Source organism: Dermochelys coriacea, chromosome 7 (assembly GCF_009764565.3).
Source record: "Dermochelys coriacea isolate rDerCor1 chromosome 7, rDerCor1.pri.v4, whole genome shotgun sequence".
Taxonomy (NCBI): domain Eukaryota; kingdom Metazoa; phylum Chordata; order Testudines; family Dermochelyidae; genus Dermochelys; species Dermochelys coriacea.
Genome location: NC_050074.1, coordinates 72,195,925 through 72,218,111, shown reverse-complemented (window position 1 = coordinate 72,218,111; position 22,187 = coordinate 72,195,925). Strand labels below are relative to the sequence as shown.

The 22,187-nt window shown below is 41.0% G+C and overlaps 1 protein-coding gene across 5 annotated transcripts in view; it reads left to right on the top strand.

Moving 5' to 3' along the window:
* OGDHL (oxoglutarate dehydrogenase L) overlaps positions 1–22,187 on the top strand; it is a 110,655-nt gene that overhangs the window by 75,437 nt on the left and 13,031 nt on the right. For all 5 annotated transcript variants that reach the window (XM_038410800.2, XM_038410798.2, XM_043518829.1 and 2 more), the window contains 3 exons: positions 2,368–2,495; positions 17,332–17,510; positions 21,191–21,262. In XM_038410800.2, the coding sequence (XP_038266728.1) occupies positions 2,368–2,495; positions 17,332–17,510; positions 21,191–21,262 (379 nt within the window). The remainder of the gene's footprint in view (positions 1–2,367; positions 2,496–17,331; positions 17,511–21,190; positions 21,263–22,187) is intronic.

Here is a 22,187-nt window from a genome sequence, read left to right as displayed (position 1 = left end):
AGGCAGAAACATTTTCTAGGCATGGGGGCACAGCTAAGAGACTGTGTAGCTTTAAATAAATCTTGTCTGATGTTCACTGATTGTGTGACCTGATGTGTTTATAATAAATGTGTGTCACTCCCATAATCATTAATTGGAGTTTCTCAAAATTCCCATGCATTGATATTAGAACAAGAGATTGAGGAATGAGCGTTATATCCAGACATGCCAAACCCATCAAAAAAATGCAGAAATTGGGCTTGTTTTTGGCTTAATTAGTTTGTGAGTTGCTTGTTGGCCAGTTTTTGGCTGGTAGCTTGTTGCTTCTTTTTTTTTTTTTATTGGCTCTCTGCAAGCGGGGAGGGAGTCAGGGGTGCACAGCGGGCCCACCACAGTCCCAGGCTGCACGCTGAGGGGGGATCTAGTCACATAGAGTGTTGGGATTCTTAGGGATTGGCTTGTTTTGGCTTTTTTTTTTTTTTTTTTTTTGAAATGGGATGAGCTTGATTTTTGGCTTATTGTGAAAGTCGGGGTGCTTATTTACCATGTGAAAGTTATCAACTGTGATTATATCCAGTGTACCCTTGCTTTAACCTGTGATTACTATAAAAATCAAATTAAGTAAAATTTGAGAGAGAAGCAATTAGTATTTTAGAAGTACTGCCATAATGGGCAATTATTCATTATTGTTTTTGCTATCTTGTAGCTTACTAAAGTGTTAGCAGTAGTGTAGTCAGCAGTACTTTCCATAACTGTTTGGTTCACACCAGGACTCAGCCATATCTTTGTGGTGACACTGGGCAACAGAGGCTAGTCAGGGATCTGGAACAAGATACAAAGGGTTGTCCCGTATCCAGCAGCCTCCACGCAGGATCACCATTATATTAATTTTAAGAGTCCTGTTTCTTCTCTCAGGGGACACTACCCCATTAGCTCTCACTAGTAAACATGCAGATCAGCTAAAGAGTAGAATTTATAATGAGTCTTTTACTTCCCACCTCAGCACTCCATATTGTTTATAATTATCAATAGAAAGGGAGCTGGATACTGCTGCAGGTAAAAATACAGTCCCTTTCTCTTTCAGCACCTAAGAATGAGGGAGGACAGGGGGTAGAGGGAGGGAACCTGAATCTGCATCAGCATGAAGAGCTGCAGAGAGACTGCCAAGGGTCAGTGCAACATCAAGATGTGGTTTTTGTGTCTGTAGAATTCTGATGAAGTGGCTCTCCAGCTATGCTTACTCTAGTCAACATCTACTAGGGAACTTAATTGTCTTCCCAAAAAGCATGCCATATATTTAGTTTTATTTTCCCCTTGTGGGTTTCAGGGGTAGGGGAAGGAAGATAGTATCAAGAGAGCATTCCTGCCTCAGAGCTACCCTTTATTTCCTGTTTTTAGTGTTGCTCTTCAATAATCCTGCCTGTCCCTGATCTTATGCTATTAATTAATTTCTATACAGATATGAGAGCTGTTTTGCTAAGATGCATTAGAACAGAGGACTACAGAAAGAGTCTGTCTCTAATTTGTTCAGCATCAGCAGCTACACAGCACATAATAGCTATTATCAGTGTAATAGCCCTCCTTACCTTAGTGGTTGTAGAGCTGAACATATTGGTGTGATTCACTCAGTTAGTCTTGCTCAGGGAGTTAACGGATTACAGTAATTACTTCAGTCATCTCTGTTTTGATGATGTTCCTTGGTGCACCATTCTAATGCTGATTAATGAAGTTCTGGAGAGCTGTAAAAGGTGGGAATGGCAGTTTAAAGTGAGGAATGGGATGCAACTGTTCTAAGTCTTAGTCCTTAAAAATACTCAAAAGGTGAGATTTTGCAGTAAAAAGACAAACCACAGTCATTTAGGAAGAGGACTAATAGAATTTCACATTGTAATTTGTGAAATGGCTACCTTTTGTGCAATGGTCTCCATTTTTCATGTTGTGTGGAGTGCAGAAATACACCAATCTAACTTCCGTACCTATTACCTAGCAACAAAACTACGGTATTCTATCTGCTAGAGAAGGCATAATGCTATTTTAATAACCGAATATTAACTGTAAAAGATCTTCTAAATTTTATTATTTTTACAAATATTTTTAGCAAAAACTGCAGTGATGCTGATGCATTTTCACAACTCTCTATTCTCTCCGGTGTCGAAAAACCAACTGTGAATAGCCCGTGAAAGAACATTTATTTTTATGTGAATGCTCTATCCTTATGTATGGTGGTACTTCTGCGATTCAGACAGGAACTATAATGGTGTATAGAAGAGGTAGTTCCATTGAAGTCAGTTGCCAGGACATATTAATTTACCTTAAATCTTAGAAACTCTTTGGGAACATATGAAAAAATATAGCCAAATAATCATTTGTATCTACATCTGTTTGTAGCCATCGCCACCATGTACTCCATGATCAAGAAGTTGACAAGAGGACATGTGTTCCCATGAATCACCTCTGGGAACAGCAAGCCCCGTACACTGTGTGCAATAGCTCCCTTTCAGAGTATGGAGTTTTAGGTAAGTCTCGGAAAATGCCTGGGAAGTTTTCTTATGCAGTAAGATGTTTCAAATGAGATCTGGAAATTGATGACTGCTAATTAAAAGCAATTTTGTTTAAATCCTAAATTAAAGATGGTTGAACCTGCACATATTGAAAGATTCTGTTCCGCTAAGATTTCAGACATTCAGATCTTATCTGAGCCTCTTAACTCTTCCCTTAGGTTTCTGGTACTTCCTGCAGCTGGTCAGACTGGAAATGCAACAAAAACAACTTTTTGTTGCAACTTAGCGCTTCTGTTCTAGTAGTAATATGCCGGGCAAGGGCATGAAAATGAAATAGTATGACTGCTAATCAGTTTTGTCTTTTTATTGAACTACCTGAAAAATCTTATTTGTCAAATTTACTCTAGTAATTTTATTTGTCATTTGTCCTTCCTTGATTAAGGTGGGGGTTTAAAAATTATTATTACAAGTAGTAGCTGAGAGCTCTTGTTGCACTGGTGTGGCAGTGGGTATAGTAATCCACCACCTGTGCTTTCTCTCTCCCACAACCAATGCAATCGTTGCATGCAGATTAGCTGCAGAATAAGAGTGGTGATTGGTTGTGTTACTTCTGATATCACTGGGGTGTAGGTCTCTTGGTATGGCATACATTCCTTGCTGTGGCTGTACACATCATGGGTGTACTTAGTACAGTCAGAATGGCTGAGAATTTATAAACTGGATGGTAACGGACTCTGAAATCCAGTGATTTATTGAACTGGGTCATATTCTAAACAAAAAGAGCTCTCAACTATGCTTGTAGCTATTTCCATCACTAACAGTCGTTCTAGATTTCAGAGAGACACAGATAGTGACAATCCTGGAATCTTATTATATAGACCAGAGGTGGGCAAACTACAGCCTAAAGGCTGCATCCGGCCCACGAGATGTTTTAATCTGGCCCTCGAGCTTCTGCCGGGGAGCAGGGTCAGGGGCTTGCCCCGCTCCACGTGGCTCCTAGAAGCAGCAGCATTTCCACCTCCGGCTCCTACATGTAGGGGCAGCCAGGGGACTCTACACCCTGCCCCCGCCTAAGCGCGGCCCCCGCAGCTCCCATTGGCCGGGAACCGTAGCCAATGGAAGCTGCAGGGGCGGCTCCTGCGGACGGGGCAGTCCGCAGAGCTGTCAGTCTATGCTTCCGTGTAGGAGCTGGAGTGGGGACATGCCACTGCTTCTGGGAGCTGCTTGAAGTAAGCACCACCCAGAGCCTGCACCCCTGACCCCCTGCCCCAGCCCTGATCCCCCTTCTGCCCTCCAAACCCCTCAGTCCCATCCCGGATTACCCTCCTGTACCCCCACCCCAGAGGCTACACCCCTAGCCAGAGCCCACTCCCGCACCCAACCCCAAAAAAGTTTGCCCACCCCGATATAGACCCTAATCCAAATTTTGCCCTTCTGTGATGGACCATGATTTGGTCCATTGTGTCTTTTGTAAAAAATGACACTAAAATATGTGAAATGGACTGGAAAAGTTTTTTGTTGGGTTTTTTAATGTTAAGACTGATGACGACCATGCCTACAATATCATGCATGCAGGTCTGCTCAAACTGTAGCGTCATTACATACCTGCTATAAAAATGCTTCCTCCCATTTCCTCTTCACCACTGTTCCTGTCAGCTGCTTAAAACCTAATTGTGCATGGTATGAAGGAGGAAAAAAGCGGGTGCAAATTCAGAAATCCTACCAGAGAATAGTTGACACTGATCACTAAAGGAGCATAGAGCTGAAACACCCCAGGCATCTATCTTATACAATTTTCTGTTAAATACTAACGGTAATGGTGAAGTCATTATAATTAAAATCTATTTTTGGAGAAGGCTGTTGGGCAACATATGCAGAAATTCATCAGCAAAGATTATGGGGAAAAGAATTGTGAAGCAGTCAGTCCAAACTGAAATTAAAATGGTTCAGAATATTCCATCTTCTCATGTATTGGCACTTAGAAAATACATCATCTCTACATCATAAAGCAATGGGGTTCTTTTGAGGGTATACACTTGCTAAAGAGGGATTTTAGCTATATAATGTGGCTTTGCAAATGTATTAACAACTTGATAAGAGGCGGTGCTATGAGTAAAATCATGGATGCCTGGGAATATAGATATAAAAATCTGTTCCAACCTTACGTGTATTGAGTGCTATTCCAAATTTACTACTTAAATTGAGATCATAAATCTTTGTTAAAAATTTCATTAAACATAGTGAATCAAATTATACTTCGGCACTGGCCAGACATTTCACCTTCAGCTGGGGGTGAATGGATGACCTCACTCAGACAAGCTGTGGGTGGCAAGAGGATGATATGTGAAGCACAAAATAAAATTGATACATTTAATAATATATCAAGAAGTTTTATTGCCTCTGTGGATAAATAATGAAGAACTATTACATATCTATTTCACAATTCAAATGAAATCAAAAGGGAAAAAATGAAGAGTTAATAGATAACAGTGGCTTATAATAAGATTAGCATCTGTTATGTGGATATTTGGCTGTATAAACATCTTGAGGATTGTATTTTAATGTGTGTGTCATTTAGATCTACAGTGTTAAAATTCAGATAGAATGAGGCAGCGTGGTTAAAGCACAGGCCTAGGAGCTGAGGGTTCCTGGGCTCTTCTATGTTCTTCCCCTGGCTTGATGTGTGAGCAGTGATGGGACACTTCAGTGTTGTATGCCTCAGTTTGTCTCTCTATAAAATGGGTATATTGATACTTACGTGAGGTGGACATGAGGGCAGAATTTCATATGGGATAAGATTTTTTTTTTTTTTTTTTTTTGCAATCCCCTCCTATATTTTTGCTCTTTTTTTTTTTTTTAAATCCTGTGCATTTTTAAATGGGTACACTAATTCAAGTTCTGCAACTAGGAAGTGGTTTTGTTGTTTTGTTTGTTTTAAATAAATTCACAAATACTTAGCCAAATGTCTGCTTTTGAAAAAAGTGAACACTGAAGCAATATTTTTTTAAATTAGCAAGGTTTCTTCTCTCATCTAGATTGATACACTCCGGCAGATCAGGGTACAGCTTTCTGTAATATGACCTGTCAAATCTGATGTTTCCCGGGGTTGAAAGCGTCAAGGAAACAGTAATGGGACTTTTTTTTTTTTTTATACATTTTAGAAGGGCAGTAAAAAAATTTGTTTTGCAATTCCTCTGAAATATGTGTGGATGAAGGGTACTAATATTACTAATATTGATATTTTAAAATAACATAATTTTAAAAATCCATAGTTATGGCATTCTCCAATAATGAAGGAAACAAAATGGACAGAGCAATTTACAGTGGATGAGTGTGACAAACAAGATTTTTGTCATTAGAAATTTTTTATTAGAAATACCACCTTGTATGTGAATGGGTTAAAATTTTAATATAATAAAGTCCTTTCCCTCTTTCTTTAGCTTAATGACTTTAATTAATTTTGTTAACATTTACCATATATCATGGCGCTTGGAAATGTTTACCTTTGCAAATTTGTATTTATAGAGAGAAATAATTTTCAGATGAGAGAGCTCCAAATGGATGTTTACCTCTTTTATTAAGAACTTTGATCAAACATAACTTATCATTCTAATCCATTTTGCCAGTAACATTTTTAAGGAAAGATTTTTTTTTTAATGGATAGTTTATGAATATAATGTCATAGCTTCTAAGTGGTCAGAAAGCTTTGTGCACAAGGAATAGATTCTTCCTCAGGAGAGAAATCAACACCTTGTTCCAGTTCATTGCTACATAGTTGTATAGGGCTAGAAATAGGAACTGTTCAGTGTTATCTTGTGTGTTTTTCAAACTTTAAAGAGTCGGTTTTAAAGGTTAATATTCAAACAAAACTATTTTGTAAAATCACTCCTGTAAAAACAAAAGAAAAAACCATTAATAGCAAAAGACAATATATGGGACAGAAACCCAACAATTGCACAGACACAGGATTAATTATTCTAGTTCATATACAATATCTAGACTTATTTACTCACTTCACAAGTTGCAGTAGGACTGCAGATATTAAAGCAGATATATTGTATCTTGCTCATCATCATGGTATTTGCGCCCCTAAATCAAGGCCTTGCCTACATGGGATAGTTGCCTCAGTTTAACTTAAATCTGTGTGATAAACTGATACAAATCCCTATTTGGAAACTCTTATTTTGGTTTAACTTACTCAGGATGCTCTTTGGGTATCAGTTGTTTCTGCAGTATTTGTTTGATTATTAGAGAGTGGTGGGAAAGAGGGCTTTCTATGCAGAGTACAGGTTTCAGAGTAGCAGCCGTGTTAGTCTGTATTCGCAAAAAGAAAAGGAGTACTTGTGGCACCTTAGAGACTAACAAATTTATTTGAGCAAAGCTTTCGTGAGCTACAGCTCACTTCATCGAATGTATCCGATGAAGTGAGCTGTAGTTCATGAAAGCTTATGCTCAAATAAATTTGTTAGTCTCTAAGGTGCCACAAGTACTCCTTTTCTTTATGCAGAGTAGTTAGTGACTTCTCCTTTCTGGGCTGTCCTCCTCTTAATACAAAGAGGGGGGGAAAATGCAAACTTTCCCGGACTGAGGATTTGCTGCTTCAAAGAAGGAAGACGGAAAGAGGAGCAGAGTTTATTTTGTTCTAGGGTAACCATATTTCCCAAAGGGAAAATGGGACACTGTGTGGGGATAGCCTGAGGCCCTCCCTCTCCCCGAGTGGGGGACTGACCCAAGTCACTCACCGGAGTGCCATTCCCGCTCCCCTTGCGAGGCGAGGGGGTGCTGCTTGCCTGAGCCCTGCCTACCCCCACCCTCCTCACGCAAGGCTGGCATCACTACTCATCCCACCCACACCCAGGTTCCTCAATTTTTTGACGAAAGTGGGCCTTTGTCCCATTTGCTCTTGCCAACTTGACTAGTCGAGTTGGCAAGAGCAAATGGGACAAAGCCCCACTTTTGCCAAAAGTCAGGACAGGGCTTAAAAAAAAGACTGTTCCAGCCAAAACGGGATGTGTGGTCACCCTATTTTGTTCTCCTGTTACCGCTAGTGCACACACAACCACTGTTCATCAAGAAGCTTTGGAGTGGTTGTCCTGGAAGTCTCTAATATTGCGGTGTGGCTATGAAGGAAAAAGGAGTTATCGTGGATTTAATTTGTGTCTGTGTAAACATGCAAGAACTCAAATCGTTTTGGGAATTCCCTTAGTTTTTGTGGATTAGAGCTCATTAAGTAAGAATGGATTGAATAGCCTGCATGACAATACCACAAATTGTTTCCCTGGCAGGTGAAGAAGCAGAGAGCTGGCACCTGTTCAGAGCTGTGAGCTCTGCACCAAGTTATTGCTTTCTCTGTTAGGAGCACCTGGGGTATAATAGCTCCACTAAAATGATATTCTGACAAGACTGATTTGCCTCAGTGATAAAACCAGAACAGGCTAGTTACTTTGCATTTTAAAAAACTATTTGTTTTCAGATGCAAAGTGAGAGGGATGTGTACGTTTAAGGGTTGTATTCAGAGCACTTCTACTACTGTTTTAGATTTTGTTTGTTACAGTGCACCCTTGTGGATAGAGCATTAGACTGGGATTTGGCAGGTGTGGGTTCAATTCCTGGCTCTCGCAAGTCTGCTGCTTGCGTTTAAGCAAAGAACTTCCCTCCCTGTGCCTCATGTCCCCATCTGTAAAATTGAGATAATACTAAACTTTTTGAAGTACGTTGAGATCTAAAGATGAAAAGCACATATAAGAGCTAGGCATTACCATTCTGTTAACCTGGGTGTATTGTTTTAGTTGCAGCTGGATTATTGCAATTCAATTAGTCTCATAAAGACAGTATTTTAGCTGCAGGTTATTCAATTTCCGCAATAGGGAAGTCTGGAAGCATAACTGAGTTGCTCTGGGAAGGTATTAAGCTAGGGTTGCCAACTTTGTAATCACACACAAAACCGAACACTCCTGCCCACTCCTTCTCTGAGCCCCAACCCCTGCCCGCTCCATCCTCCCTCCCGCATCACTCACTCTACCCCATTGTCACTCACTTTCACTGGGCTGGGGTGGGGGTGAGGGCTCCGGCCGGGGGTGCATTCTCAGATGAGGCTGGGGATGAGGGGCTTGGGGTGTGGGAGAGGGCTCCAGGCTGGGGCAGAGGATTACGGTGTGTGGGGGGAATATGGGCTCCGAGCTGAGGGGACAGGCTCTGGGTACGGCCAGAAATGAGAGGTTCAGGGTGCAGGAGAGGGCTCTGGGCTGGGACGGGGATTGAGGTGTGGGGGGTGAGGGCTCCGGCTGGAGGTGCAGGGTCTGGGTGGGTCTGGGGATGAGAGTTTTACGGTGCAGGAGGGGGCTGCGGGCTGGGGCCGAGGGTTTTGGATGGGGTGAGGGCTCTGGCTAGGGGTTTGGGCTCTGGGGTGGGTCAGGGGATGAGGGATTTGGGATGCAGGAGGCAGCTCTGTGCTAGGGCAGGGGATTGGGGATGTGAGGGGGGTTGTGGGGTATAGGGTCCGGGAAGGGACTCTGGGCTGGGGGAGAGGGTTGGGGTGGGGAATCCTGGCAGCGCTTACCACAGCTCCCAGGAAGTGGCCACCAGGTCCCTGCAGCCCCTAGGCATATCAGTGAGGCTCCGCGTGCTGTGACTGCCCTCGCACCAGTAGGAAGCTTGCCTTAGCCCCGGGCTCCTGCTGCACCACCAACCAGACTTTTAACGGCCCCTTTTCAGCCAGGCATTCTGATCGAAACAGGAAGCCTGGCAACTCTTTATTGAGCAGAAGGCCAGAATATAGTTTCACCAGTTTATCTAGACATGTTAATAGAGGAAGAGGGCAGACATAATTTACAGGCCCCTTATACACAGTCAGCCTACTAATACATATTCATTTGTTACTTTAAATGTGTTGGTTTTTTTGTGTATACTCCCATCTTTCTTCATTCTCTTGAACCTCCAACAGGCTTCTTATTGATGATATTCTCCTTATGGGAGTATGGTTCTCTCTGTTGAGCTCTGGCTGGATACTGGCTTCATGAGTTCTAAGACTTTCCCAGGGTCTCAGGTGCCTCGGAGTCATAGAATCATAGAAACATAGGGCTGGAAGAGACCTTCAGAGGTCATGTAATCCAACCCACTTCACTGAAGCAGGACCAAACATACTTAGATCGTCCCTGATAGATGTTTGTCTAACCTGTTCTTTAAAATCTCCAATGACAAGGATTCCACAACCTCCCTTTGAAGCCTATTCCATTGCTTAGTTATCCTTATAGTTTGAAAGTTTTTCCTAATATATAACCTAAATCTTCCTTGCTTTAGATAAAGCCAGTTACTTCTTGTCCTACCTTCAGTGGACATGGAGAGCACTCACTGACTGTTCTCTTTTTAGAACAGCCCTTAACATATTTGAAGACTTAACATATTCCTTCTCATTCTTCTTTTCTGAAGACTAAACGTGCCCAGTGTTTTTAACCTTTCCTCATAGGTCAGGTTTTCTAAACCTTTTTGTTGCTCTCCTCTGGACTCTTTCCGATTTGTCCACATCTTTCCTAAAGTGTGGTGCCCAGAATTGGACACACTACTCCTGGTGAGGCTTCATCAGTGCTGAGTAGATTGTATTGCCTTATGCTGGGAAAAGACAAAACTCCCAGACACATGAGATTTGAAGACAACAGAGAGACCACCAGAGACTCCTGGACCACCTTAGGCCTGGAGATGGAATTCAGTATGGTTTTATGGTTGACCTGGAAAGGCGAGGAAGAATATTAATCTATTGATTTTAAACTTTTTTGGAAGTCTTAAAGGTTTGAATTCATTTTGTCATTTGGAATAAGGCTGGTGCTTAGGCTTTCTGAACCATTTTGTTCCTAGTGAACAATTATAAAATCCTTTACAGCAGTAGTAGTCCACAGTTCCTTTCATCATGAATGATCCCTATGTTTATGTAGAGATAGCTGCATATCAGTGGTGAGATCATTATCTCTGTGTTGGAATATGGCACTACACCATTTTTTTTAATAGATGAAGAGATAGCCAATATCATTATCCAACTAAAACTGCAGCAGGAAATTAGGTAGACAATGTAAAAACTGAGGGCCAGGTTCTTACAATGCCATATAGTGGGACTGTTGGAGGGCAGAAGGGGGCTTCCCCTACCTCTTGAGCATCAGTATTTCCATGGCTCAGAAACCAAATAGATGTTGTTGATCTCACTGGCTCTTCTGGGCTGAATTCAAGTTAGTGATTTAAAAGAGAGCTTGTGTATCCCAGTACCAGTCCCCAGTGTATTTCTTTAAATATGGCAGCAAGTCTTTCCTTATGGTTTTCCGCTTACTGACATCAGACTAATAAGTCATGTGTGGCCATCTCAAAAACACTTGCTAGATTATTTTAATTTTCATGCATTAGGACACTTGAAAATCATATGAATTAAGCTGCAGCCTTACTTTTGTTACTTGAAAGATGCAAGTTCTTGGGACAGTCATGCAAACTGCTGTAGGGGAAAACACAGAATGGGTTGTGCAAGTTGACACTTCGCTTAACACCACTCTATCCCTGCTACACTGACAAAAGAATGATCGAGAGAGCACATGGAACAGGAACAGAACTTGCACTTATACCTTGCCTTTCATCTAAGAATCTCAGAGCACTTTGCAATTCTGAAATGAATAAGCCTCACCCAATGCCCTTGTGAGCCTGGTAAAGGATACATATGTGTTGGGATCACTTGAGCCTCCCCTTAAACACAGCCACTTCTGGGATACAGTATAACAGTGTTTAGTGGTGCACAGCTACATTAAATGATAGTTTAGGACAAGACGTAGGGAAGAGTACCATATTCATTTGAAATTTCAAGATAATATTGGTATACAGAACTTAATTACCTGGGTCAAAATTTTGGTCAGGAGACAGGGTTAAGCTCCCTATGCTTATTAAAAGTTGATGACCACAAGCGGTCAGGACTTCAGTTTTATGTCTCATCTGAAAGTTAGACTACCCCTGTCCTAGTAGAGCACAGCATATGTGCAAATAAGCCTTGAACAAATTAGCCATATTGCATATGTTCTCAACCATGTCACCCAATCAGCAGAAATAGTCTCTTAATGTTTGTTTAAAATTAAAATGGGATTCAAACCTATCTGGGGAAATCTATTTTGTAAATACCTTTGGGAACTTGCAGTGAAGAAATTATACAGGCTTTACGCTCTTTGAATGTTATTAGAGACAGCAAGACCACACAGAAAAGGAGGGCTGAGGTTTAAAATGTCTTTTGGAAGATAGCATTGTTGGGGGTGAGGATGGGCAGCAAGGACCATCCAAGGAGATTGAGTTGAAGGGAAAAGGCCAGTCCTTCTGAGCCTTTAGCCTTCTTTTGGCAAGAAGAGAGCAAGGAGCATCTGTTGGAGTCATGGATGGGCCGTTTACAGAGTTCAGCACTACAGGGACATAGTGGTTCATGAACTTTCTTTCATCAAGTTGGGTCCAAACATCTGGAATAGAATTTCCATAAGAACTGTGCATAAAAAGTCACTTTCCAAAAGTGGATACAAACAATATAGATCCATGTATAAAAGGATTCGTTTTTATTGACATAGTCAAGTTGTTCTACACATTCATCAGCCTTCCAGGAGAGTGTATATACTGGTCCTCCCAGGTAGAAGGACAGGCTTTCAGATTGCAGCAGTGACCATTAAAAGTTTAGACATAAATATCTTTGGTTTATGCATTTCTAACTGTAACTTTCAAAAAATCAGGTGATATATGGCAAGAGGATGTTCTTGTGGTTAAAGCACTATGCTGGGACTCGGGTAATCTAGGTTCAAAACCCAACTCAGCATAAATGTCCTGTGTGATCTTGGGCAAGTTTCATCATCTTTTCCCCGTATAATTTCAGTTCTCAATCTGCAAAGTGGAGATTCCCCCACGCCCATCCTTTGTCTGTTTTGTCAATTTAGATTGTAAACTCTTTCACAAAATAATTGTCTCTTAGTATGTGTATGTACAGCGCCTAGCACAATGGGACCTCAAACTTGGTTTGGGGCTCTAGGTGCTTCTATAATATCATTAATGTATTCTTGCAGTCCCTTGGTTTCTCTAGGACTTTATGATCTAAAAAAGGAGAAGGAGGAAATTGATGCAGAGTAATGTAAATGGTAAGATAAAAAAACAGAATAAAAGCTAAACAAAAGGGAAAGAGTTTGTTTCAGTGGAGGTTAATCCTGTATTGGTCCTACAGGGCCAAGTTCATAGCCATGTGGTGATGACTTTAAAAATTAAATAGTCCTATATTATAAGTGCAACATGCTGCTCTCATTTGTTTAATTGTAGTGTTTTCAGTTTCCTTTTATTTTAAATCCTAATCTAGTTCTTGACACAGAAGAGTATCAGAGACTCAACATTTTAGTGCTGCTAAAACCTCCTTTCCTCCCCGCAGTGGTGTAGGTATGCTTTGCCTGATTTCTATATCACAGCGCTCTGTGAAGCAATCTGCATATCCAATAAATTCCTATAGGAGAGATGATCCTGGAGGGCCTCCAGTCACCATGGTGTAAATCACAAATGACAAGTACATGAAGCCTGTCACTGAGCACTTGCTGATGGGTTTTGAAGCAGTAGCCTACTGTGTGCAGAGAATATCAAGATGCCAAGTTGGTCTCCATCAGTCAGCATGAGTTTCAGAGTTCCTAAAACTTTTCTAATTAAAGGTATAAGAAGTTTGATCATAGCCAGAAATCATGATTACAGAGGTTTCTTTGTATGTTTATTTCATGTCTTCCGTATAGGTCTCTCACTTTCTTGGCTAATATTGCTTGTTAAAGAAAAATTGCTCCTGGATTTTACCCATGTGCAGTGTTTTTAGGGGAAGATTTTTTCAGAGGCCAAAGGGCAGTTAGGCGTCTAGTGCCCATTGACTATCAACAGGAGTTGGGCATCTAACTGCCTTTTGTGCCTTTGAAAATCTAACCTATAAATTTAAAGTTATACCAGTTCAATCACTTACTCTTGTCCAATATTTTAGATCAACTGTAAGTATAGAGTGGCCTAAACTAACACACCAGATTTAGACACACACACAGTCTCCAAATGTGAGTTGGTTTGGCTTTGGTTTTTTTAAATGGGATTGTGCACTAGTAACATGATAGAAGCTGGTGGTAGTGGGGAAGACCCAGATTTGGGAATGAATTTAGGTTTTCTGTAACTTGAGTGGGTGTGCTTGCTTTCTGCTGGGCGCATGCAGGCTACATTGTAGAATAGCCTTTGTTTTGGTCTCCATGTAACGTGCAGCAAACTTAGGAAAAGACAAAAAGGGATGAAAAGAGGCAAAAAAATGGGGGTGGGTGGGGATTTTTTTATTGATAAACAAGAAAGTGGGGATCAATATAGACAGATCGCACTCTCACTTTTCAAATCTCACTATGTAATTAGGTATGCAGTGGAATTGTGTAACCGTGTTGGTTCCAAGATATTAGAGACAAGGTGGGTGAGGTAATATCTTTTATTGGACTAACTTCTGTTGGGGAAAGAGACAAGCTTTTGAGCTACATAGAATTTTTCCTTTGGTCAGTGACCTGAACTCTGAGGGGCTCGAAAGCCCCCCCCCCCAACAGAAGTTGGTACAATAAAAGATATTACCTCACCCACCTTGCCTCTGAGGGTAATTAGGTTGCAGAGAGAGAGAGTGTGTCTGTACAAGGAACAGAATTCAGACCAAGTTGTCATGTTTTCAGTTGGTTTCTTCTCAGGTCTTTGTTTCTGAGCAATGGTAAGTGTACGTATCCAGAGAATTTTCTAATAAAACCTTTGGACAGCAGAGACTGACCATACTAATCTGCTGCTCTATTTGGTATGTGTTGTATGGGATGGCGCTCTCATATTGCACTACCATTATTTAAGATAAATGCTTAGACTCTGCATGACTTCAGCGTAAGCAAACAACTCTTGCAGATGTCCTCTCTAAACATAGTGAACCATGGTCTCTGTCAGTCATAGCCCTGTGAATTCATAGTAACACCACTGGAGTGGCCCAGCTTTGCAGTGCTGAAACAGAGGGTAGAATTTAACTTCTTTGTTTTAATTGTTTCATTCTGTAGGTATTTGGTATTTTAAGATGCAGTTGGTTTTCATGGTTGGCTGCCAGTGGGCAAGTGCTACACAAGTACAGTTAAATGTGAAATTGTTGAAAATAACTTGGAGTCAAGTTGTACCTGGCCTGTCTGCAGGTGTGAATGGGAGCAGAGGGCACACAGAGCCTTGAACCTCTGCTCACCAGACATTAGTATCACAGGCAGTGCTAGCCTCAGGAGTGCAAGCACTAGATTAGTCTGCCTAAAGATAACAGGGATACAGAGTTGCCATTGGCTTCCTATTCCTTTACACATGGAGGAGAGCTGTATCTACCCAGGCTAGAGCACATACTGCCCCCATCAAAGGATGCAGCAAAAGAGTCTCGGGCCCACACTTTATGGGTCTCTGAAGAAGCTGTGGTACAGTGCCTCCAGTAGCTCCCTCTGGGGCATTGCAGCTTCACACCCTCCATACTGTGGAACTGTGCTTTAAAAGTGCAATTTTACCCTTTGACTAAGCAGAGTGGTCTGTCCATTATAACCACTGTCTTCACCTTGTATTGCAATTTAGCCCATGTGGCGTCATTCTTCATTGCTGTAGGAATATTTATGCTCTCACTAGTCTTATGACCCATGTAAGTGGGAGCACTGGAATTTTGGAGGAGTGGATTTTCGCAAATAAGCCATTAACTGTGGGACATAAGTAGGGGAAAATATCTTGAAGTTAAGATAGGTCACTAAAAGGAGATTCGCAAAAAGAAAAGGAGTACTTGTGGCACCTTAGAGACTAACAAATTTATTAGAGCATAAGCTTTCGTGAGCTGTAGCTCACGAAAGCTTATGCTCTAATAAATTTTAGTCTCTAAGGTGCCACAAGTACTCCTTTTCTTTTTGCGAATACAGTCTAACACGGCTGCTACTCTGAAACCTAAAAGGAGATTATTATTACATGCTTTGTATTTAACTGTATTTTCACGAACTCTGACTCTGCTTGAAATCTTGCATTTTAAAGCTGCACAATAAAGCCCTGTAGCAGATGTAAATACTCTAGCAGTTTGCAATTAATGTGTCTTAGCACAGCTGCTGAGAGTGAATTACAGTAGCTGGTTTGTATTCTAATATCTTTTTGTTTGTTTTTTGTCTTGGCACTGCCACAGATCTCTTCCAACAAGAGCAGGCATTTGTTCTGCATCTAAGTGATGACCACATAACCTGTTGTGAGGATACTTTTGGGTTTGGAACATGACAGGTTGTAGGAAAAGGCAACAACATTCTGGCCTGTTGCATTCCACAATGTTTAAAATGTAATTTATACTGAAAATCAGATTGCTGTTAGTTTGTGTGCTTCCCACTGCACTTAACCATGATCTTTCTGAATACCTGGGTAAAACTCAGCCCTTGAGTCTGTATTCAGAATCTGTTTACATTTGTTTGAGTACAGAGAGGCAATGTTGTCTAGTGGGTTTAGCATGAAACTAGGGAAACCTTGGCTCTAGTCCCAGCCCTGTTAATGACTTGCTGTCCTGATGGCAAAGTCATGTGGCCTTTGTGCAACTCAGAGTTCCCTGCCTACCTTGGACTTCAGTACAGCAGAGGGAACAGTGATTGGAAGTGCCCTAGATCAGGTGCATCTGGGATGAGATGTCGAAAAAGAAGGAAAGCAGAGACTTTGCAGCATTCTCCCTCCCTTTCTTATACCATTCCCATGGACCCTGTGGAGTTCTGGCTGTGCTGGTTGGGAGGAGCAAGGGAGAGATGTGCTCTCTCCTACTTATCCTCCTGGAAACCTGCAGCGATTCTCCTGTTTGCATTAGCTTAAGCAGAGATACCCTCTCTGCAGTAGATGTGCTTGCTCCCCATGCCTGCTCCCCTCACCACAGTATTGGGACAGATGTTGGTGAAGAATGCAGAGGGACATGACTGTTGAGGGAAGTTTTAGCCCCTTATCTCTGAGGGAGCACTTTAGCTGCATTGCCTCCAGTAACTTGTCTGAAACCTTTTATTTTCTTTGCTCAGGTTTGCACTCCTAAGGAATGATCCACGGATTTGCAGAGCCCATTGCCTTTGTAGTAATAATCACATCTTTAGAATTTCTTGAAATGTTCTGAAAATTTAGGCATTAGCTTAAAGTTACACAGGACAAAAACATGTAGGATTCTGTAACTAAGGAAAGGAAACGAGGAATGACTGATAACAGCCAAATACTTATTTATTGAATAAGCTTTTCCAAAGTGCCATTCACCACATTTTTCCAGTCACCATTTGGTAAATAAAACGTATTTAAAAGATCCAATTTACGCGTGTAAAAGACCAGCCACAGCAAATGATTCCAACCAGCACCTGTGTAACTATATAGGCACATTCATAGCATTGTGCAGGCTTGTGTAATGGAGAAGGTGGACAAATAGTTTAACTGAACCCTAAATATTAACTCTAAATATATTTATAGTTACTTTTATTAAAAGGGTGGCATCTATCTAGATTTGTGTATAAAAATGTTTACTACCAGGAGAAAAAAATAGTGTTAATACCTTAACTTTTTCATGGAAATGGAAGTTTCCATGTGATGTCGTTGACTAGGACTACTAATGTAAGGAAGAGTTTGTAGGATTGGATATCCGCTAATCCTTCTAGAAGAAGTGGTACTATTGAAAACACTGTTGCACTTCATGAGTAAACATTTTGATGCATATTCTGCTCTTTTGTTTAATTAGTCACAATAGAAGGGTGCTGTCTTACATTATGGAAAACAGAATATAATTCTAATCAGGATCTTTTACTTTTTCTTTCTACCTGTTTGTCTTTAGGTTTTGAACTTGGCTTTGCTATGGCAAGTCCCAATGCTCTGGTGTGCTGGGAAGCACAGTTTGGCGACTTCCACAACACTGCGCAGTGCATAATAGACCAGTTTATCAGCCCAGGACAGGCTAAGTGGGTTCGACACAATGGGATTGTGCTGCTTTTGCCACATGGAATGGAAGGAATGGTAAGGCTTTCACTGATTGGAACAATAAAGGTGCTTTGGCATAAAGTAGTACAATAGAAACTACAGAACCTTTAATTGTTCCTTTTTTTGCAGCGAACAAATGCAGTTTCAGGATCTTATGATGATTTTTATGAAAAGAAAAGAGTATATTGCTGACATACATGTTAGACTGTTCCTCTATCTCAAAAATAAAAGTGCTTGCAGTGCCCTGGCCTTAGCAATTGGCCAGGAACGGGAACAAAAGGAAAATAGCATTGATATATTTCTGAATATTCAGTCTCCCTCTCCTTGTGCCCTCCTCCAAATGGGTTATTTTGCAGTGGTGTCTGCCATTGTTCCCCTACTATTTGAAAGACTTACTTGGTCAGTACAATGTGTGTCAATGCAAAAAATGTATTTTTCTTCATTAGAGCATTGTGGTTATGAAAAATTATAATTTTAAATGTAAAGTTCCTAGAAAGAGCAAAGTATAAAGGAGGCAGCTTGGGATTCTCAGGTACAGTTAAAATTTCAATAGGTTTTTACAACACTTGTTTCACTTTATTTTATGATGACATGAAACAAACCTCAGATTCTCAGATATATGTTCTACCTGTATAAACTTTACATAAGTTAGAACATTGTTCCAAGGGGTTTTTATGGAGCTTCCAAACAAATGCGTTCTTTTAAAAATGATGATGATTTGGGTAACTTGGAGGAAATAAGAAATCTGCTCTTTTAGGGAAAGAACCCCTTTGAATGGTTGCCTACTCCCCTTCTCAGTAACTCCTAGTGAGCTAGCCACAAAAGCTCTGTAACCAGATCTTCATAAAATCTGCATGTACCTCTTTCCTCTGTTCTGAAGTTGGAGTTAGCTGTAGGATCACTGTAGGCATCTTTTTAAATCATTTTTAAAAGTGACATAGCATTCTGGCCTGTGCTATTTGAAATAATTTCCTTTTAGAATGCACTGACACTCTGTGTATTGTTTAATGTATGTTTACAGTATTTCTATTAACAAATATGTTACCATGATACTGATGTGTTTGTCATAGCTGTAAATGTTCTTTCTTTCACTTTAAGTGGACATAAAGGCATTTCTTCTTGTTCCTGTTCTGTTTCTATACATTTAATTCCATGCAATTATAACCTTTCCTGACACACTGCTGTTGGTTCGTGCCCAGTGGGTGATTTTCTGTGTGGATGTTTATACAAGAGTACAGTCCTACTGACAAATATCCTAATGAATTCAGCTTTGTTTGAGTAAAGACTGTAAGATCATCCCCAAGATGGATCCTCAGGACTTTTTTTTTTTTTTTTTTTTTTTTGAATAGACTCCAGCATGAAATCTGTTAGGGACAGGATGGCTTGGGGAGGTATTGGTAATGGGTTGAGAATCCTTTCACCTCGAGGTCGCTGGCTAACATACAGCCTGGTTGGTTGTGATTGAAAGACTTTGCTAACTGATAGCTCCTTGGTGGCTCATGTGCAACTAGCTAATTGATTCTGTACAGGTCCTGTTGGACAGGGGGTCTGAAACCTTCCCCCCTCCCACCCGGTAACTGGCAGTCTTGTTAGCAGTTTCAGCAAAGAAATTAAACATAGGCAATGAGTGGAGTCTGGTTTGAGGATTATCACTGGAGCACTGTGTGTGTGTGGTAGGTAGGTAGGTAGTGGGCGGGGTTGGGGAAAATTGCATTTTTGCTGTCTCCTCTGTAGATACACTTCTGTTTCCAGTGCAGTGAATTCAGCATGTTTATTGAATACTACGTTCATCTGTAAACAATTTAAAATGTTTTTAAAATAGGAGGAGGTTGCACTGTGTGTGTGTGAGAATTATGATTTACAGTACATGTATAGATGGAAACAGGAGTGGCACCAACAACATTAGACTCACAATGTGCCAGAACTGTGTGGCTTTGTGGTTCTCATCCACTAATGAGCAGACAAATTTGCACCACAAAACTGAGGCCAGTTTGCAAGAGAAGTTATACAGGACACAGATATGCTAGTTGCTCCATCTTAGTGTGCCTTTTGTGTGTAGGGAAGATATTGAGTGTTTTGTTAGGGGCTCGCTCTGCCTGTACAGTAGGGAGGAGTCGAGCGGTACACATTACTTTTCCCTTGTTCTTTTCTTGTTTCTAAGGCTATGTCTACACTACGCACTTTTTAGGGACACAATCGTGCCGCTAAAAGGCGCGCAGTGTAGCTGCTGTTTGTTGGCAGGAGAAAGCTCTCCTGCTGACAGACTTCCACCCCAATGAACGGCAGTAGCTTTGTTGGCAGGAAAGCTCTCCTGCTGACAAAGCGCTGTTCAGACTGGCGTTTTTTGTCCGCAAAACCTTTGTTGTTCGGCCGGGGGGGGAGTGTTCACACCCCTGAACGACAAAAGTTTTGTCATTTTAGGTTCCAGTGTAGACAAAGCCATCTCTGTGGTGTTCTCTGGGATTCCTGAATGTGACTTCAGTGCAGTCACAAACAGAAGGTGGTGTGTAAGGGAGTGAACCCTGGTTTGTAAGTGGAATTAACATACGAATTGAAAGGTTAAATGCAGTTATATCTTTAGGATGAGATACCTTACGGCTTTCTCTGGCACAAAAGCCCTTCTTAATCATAAATATTTGTCACCCTTACAAATAATGACATCCGGCATCAGCAATAAATAAAACTACACACCATACTCTTTTGCTGATTGCAATTATCTCTCTCCAACCTTATTAATAAGGGAGAAGAGTGGGAGTTGGGAGACAATGGGTTCTGTTCCATTCCCTACCACGGACTTACTCTGTGACCTGTGTTCCTGTTTCCCCGTTTAAAATGCGGGCCAATTATGCTTACCCACTTCAGTAAAGAGCCTTGAGATTTAGTGAAAAGCACTGTCTGAGTGATAGGTACTTTAACTATAGCATAACACAAAATTCCTCTAAGAAGATTTTATGGAGTAATTGGCTTAGCTATGCCAGTTAAACTTTACTCAACCTAACATGGGTTACCACTGATTCTGCAGGGAATTGGCCAAAGTACATATACCCATCTGGAGCATCCTGTCTTATGTCAAACTGGTGTGCTAGTGGGAGAAGAGAGAAGTTCCCTTCTCCTCCACGCACACGCATGCACTCCTGTCTGTCTGTCTGTCTCTCTCTCAGGGTAGGACTGTAACCTAGTGCTCAAGACATAAATAATGGGAGGATCCAGCTTCTGGCTTAGCAGGTGATCCATGGCCTCAAGCATGTGAGACGTGCTGGCTTGTGAATGTGTGCTGCTCATTTTTAAAGGATCACAGATTTGCACCATACCACCTAACCTCATCTTGCACCATTCTGTCCTGGATCGGCAGGATGGCTGATTGCCCCAGGCACTCAGTCTCTTGCACAACAACATTGACTATTTAACTTTAATTAGTGGTAGTGACATTGGAATTCTATGTAACCCATCTCCAACTTATCTGAGACTAACCTATATAAGATACTCAAGATCACAGTTCCTGTATTCAGGGGTGCCACCATGTTACCCTCTTCAAAGCTCTCCCTCTTCTCTGATTGTCATTGTTACAGCATTTCTTCTCTGGCTGAGAGGGTGGGGTCAGCAGCCTGTATCGATGCTGCTCCATGATGATTAGGCTGACAAGAAGCACTAGTGCAGTGAGTGATCGAAAAAGACATCTAAATTGTTGGTTTTGTTTTAAATGATGTGATTACCAGGGCCCAGAGCATTCTTCAGCCAGGCCGGAGAGGTTTCTGCAGATGAGCAATGATGATTCCGATGCTTATCCAGTAAGTAGATTCGTCAACAGCAATGTCCTTTTTCCTGCTCCTAGCTTTTCAGAGACTTATTTTAAACCAGGTATTGTTGGGTTTATTACTTGAGAAATCAATTTATTGCCGCCAAACAGCATTTGTCTTCCCCCAACAGCTTGAATATTTTCCTGCAGGGTTGGAAGTCACCTTTTAAGACTGCTAGTTGGTGTATTTTAATGTTTAGCTCAAATATTTGCTGTGACTTTCAGCTCATTTCGATAATAAAAGTGACTAGTCTAATCTGCATTTCATTTGAAAGCTGAGGTCAGACGTAATTTGTCTCTGGTAGAATTGTCTCTTTATGGGTGTTCCTAGGGGACAGTAACTCTTCCAGTTTATATAGCTGGATGTACCACAAGTCGATGTCTGTAACACATTTCTAAGGAAGATCAGATAGCACTAAAACCTAGTGTTCTTGTAACACAACAAACCGTCCAGCTGGGAACTTCAGAATACAGATTCAGTGTAAAAATCTCTGCACCGAGTGTGTGTGGTGTGATATGTGATCTGTTCCCAGTGTTTTTTAATCCTATAAATTTATTTTATTACTATATTTGAATCATCTAAGTGCTTTAAAGGTTGATCAAAATATTTTTTCAGCTAAACTGTAATTCTAAAGATCAACTAGATATTCCCCTTCTCCAGGGTGAACTATTAAATATAGACTTAAGATTCAGTTAGTTTAAATAAAAAAAAATAAAATTAAAAAAAAAGGCTAAAGTAGTCTTGGGTTCTAGATAAAGTTGCCCTGTAATTGTATTCCAGTTTTTATGGTTTTACAGCCTCATTGTCTTTATTTTTTTTTTAATGGTTATTGTCTCTGCTTGTGTGTGTGAAAGACCCACCCTAACAGGGGAAATTGACTGGTTATGTATTCAGCACTGCCAAATGTACTTAATAA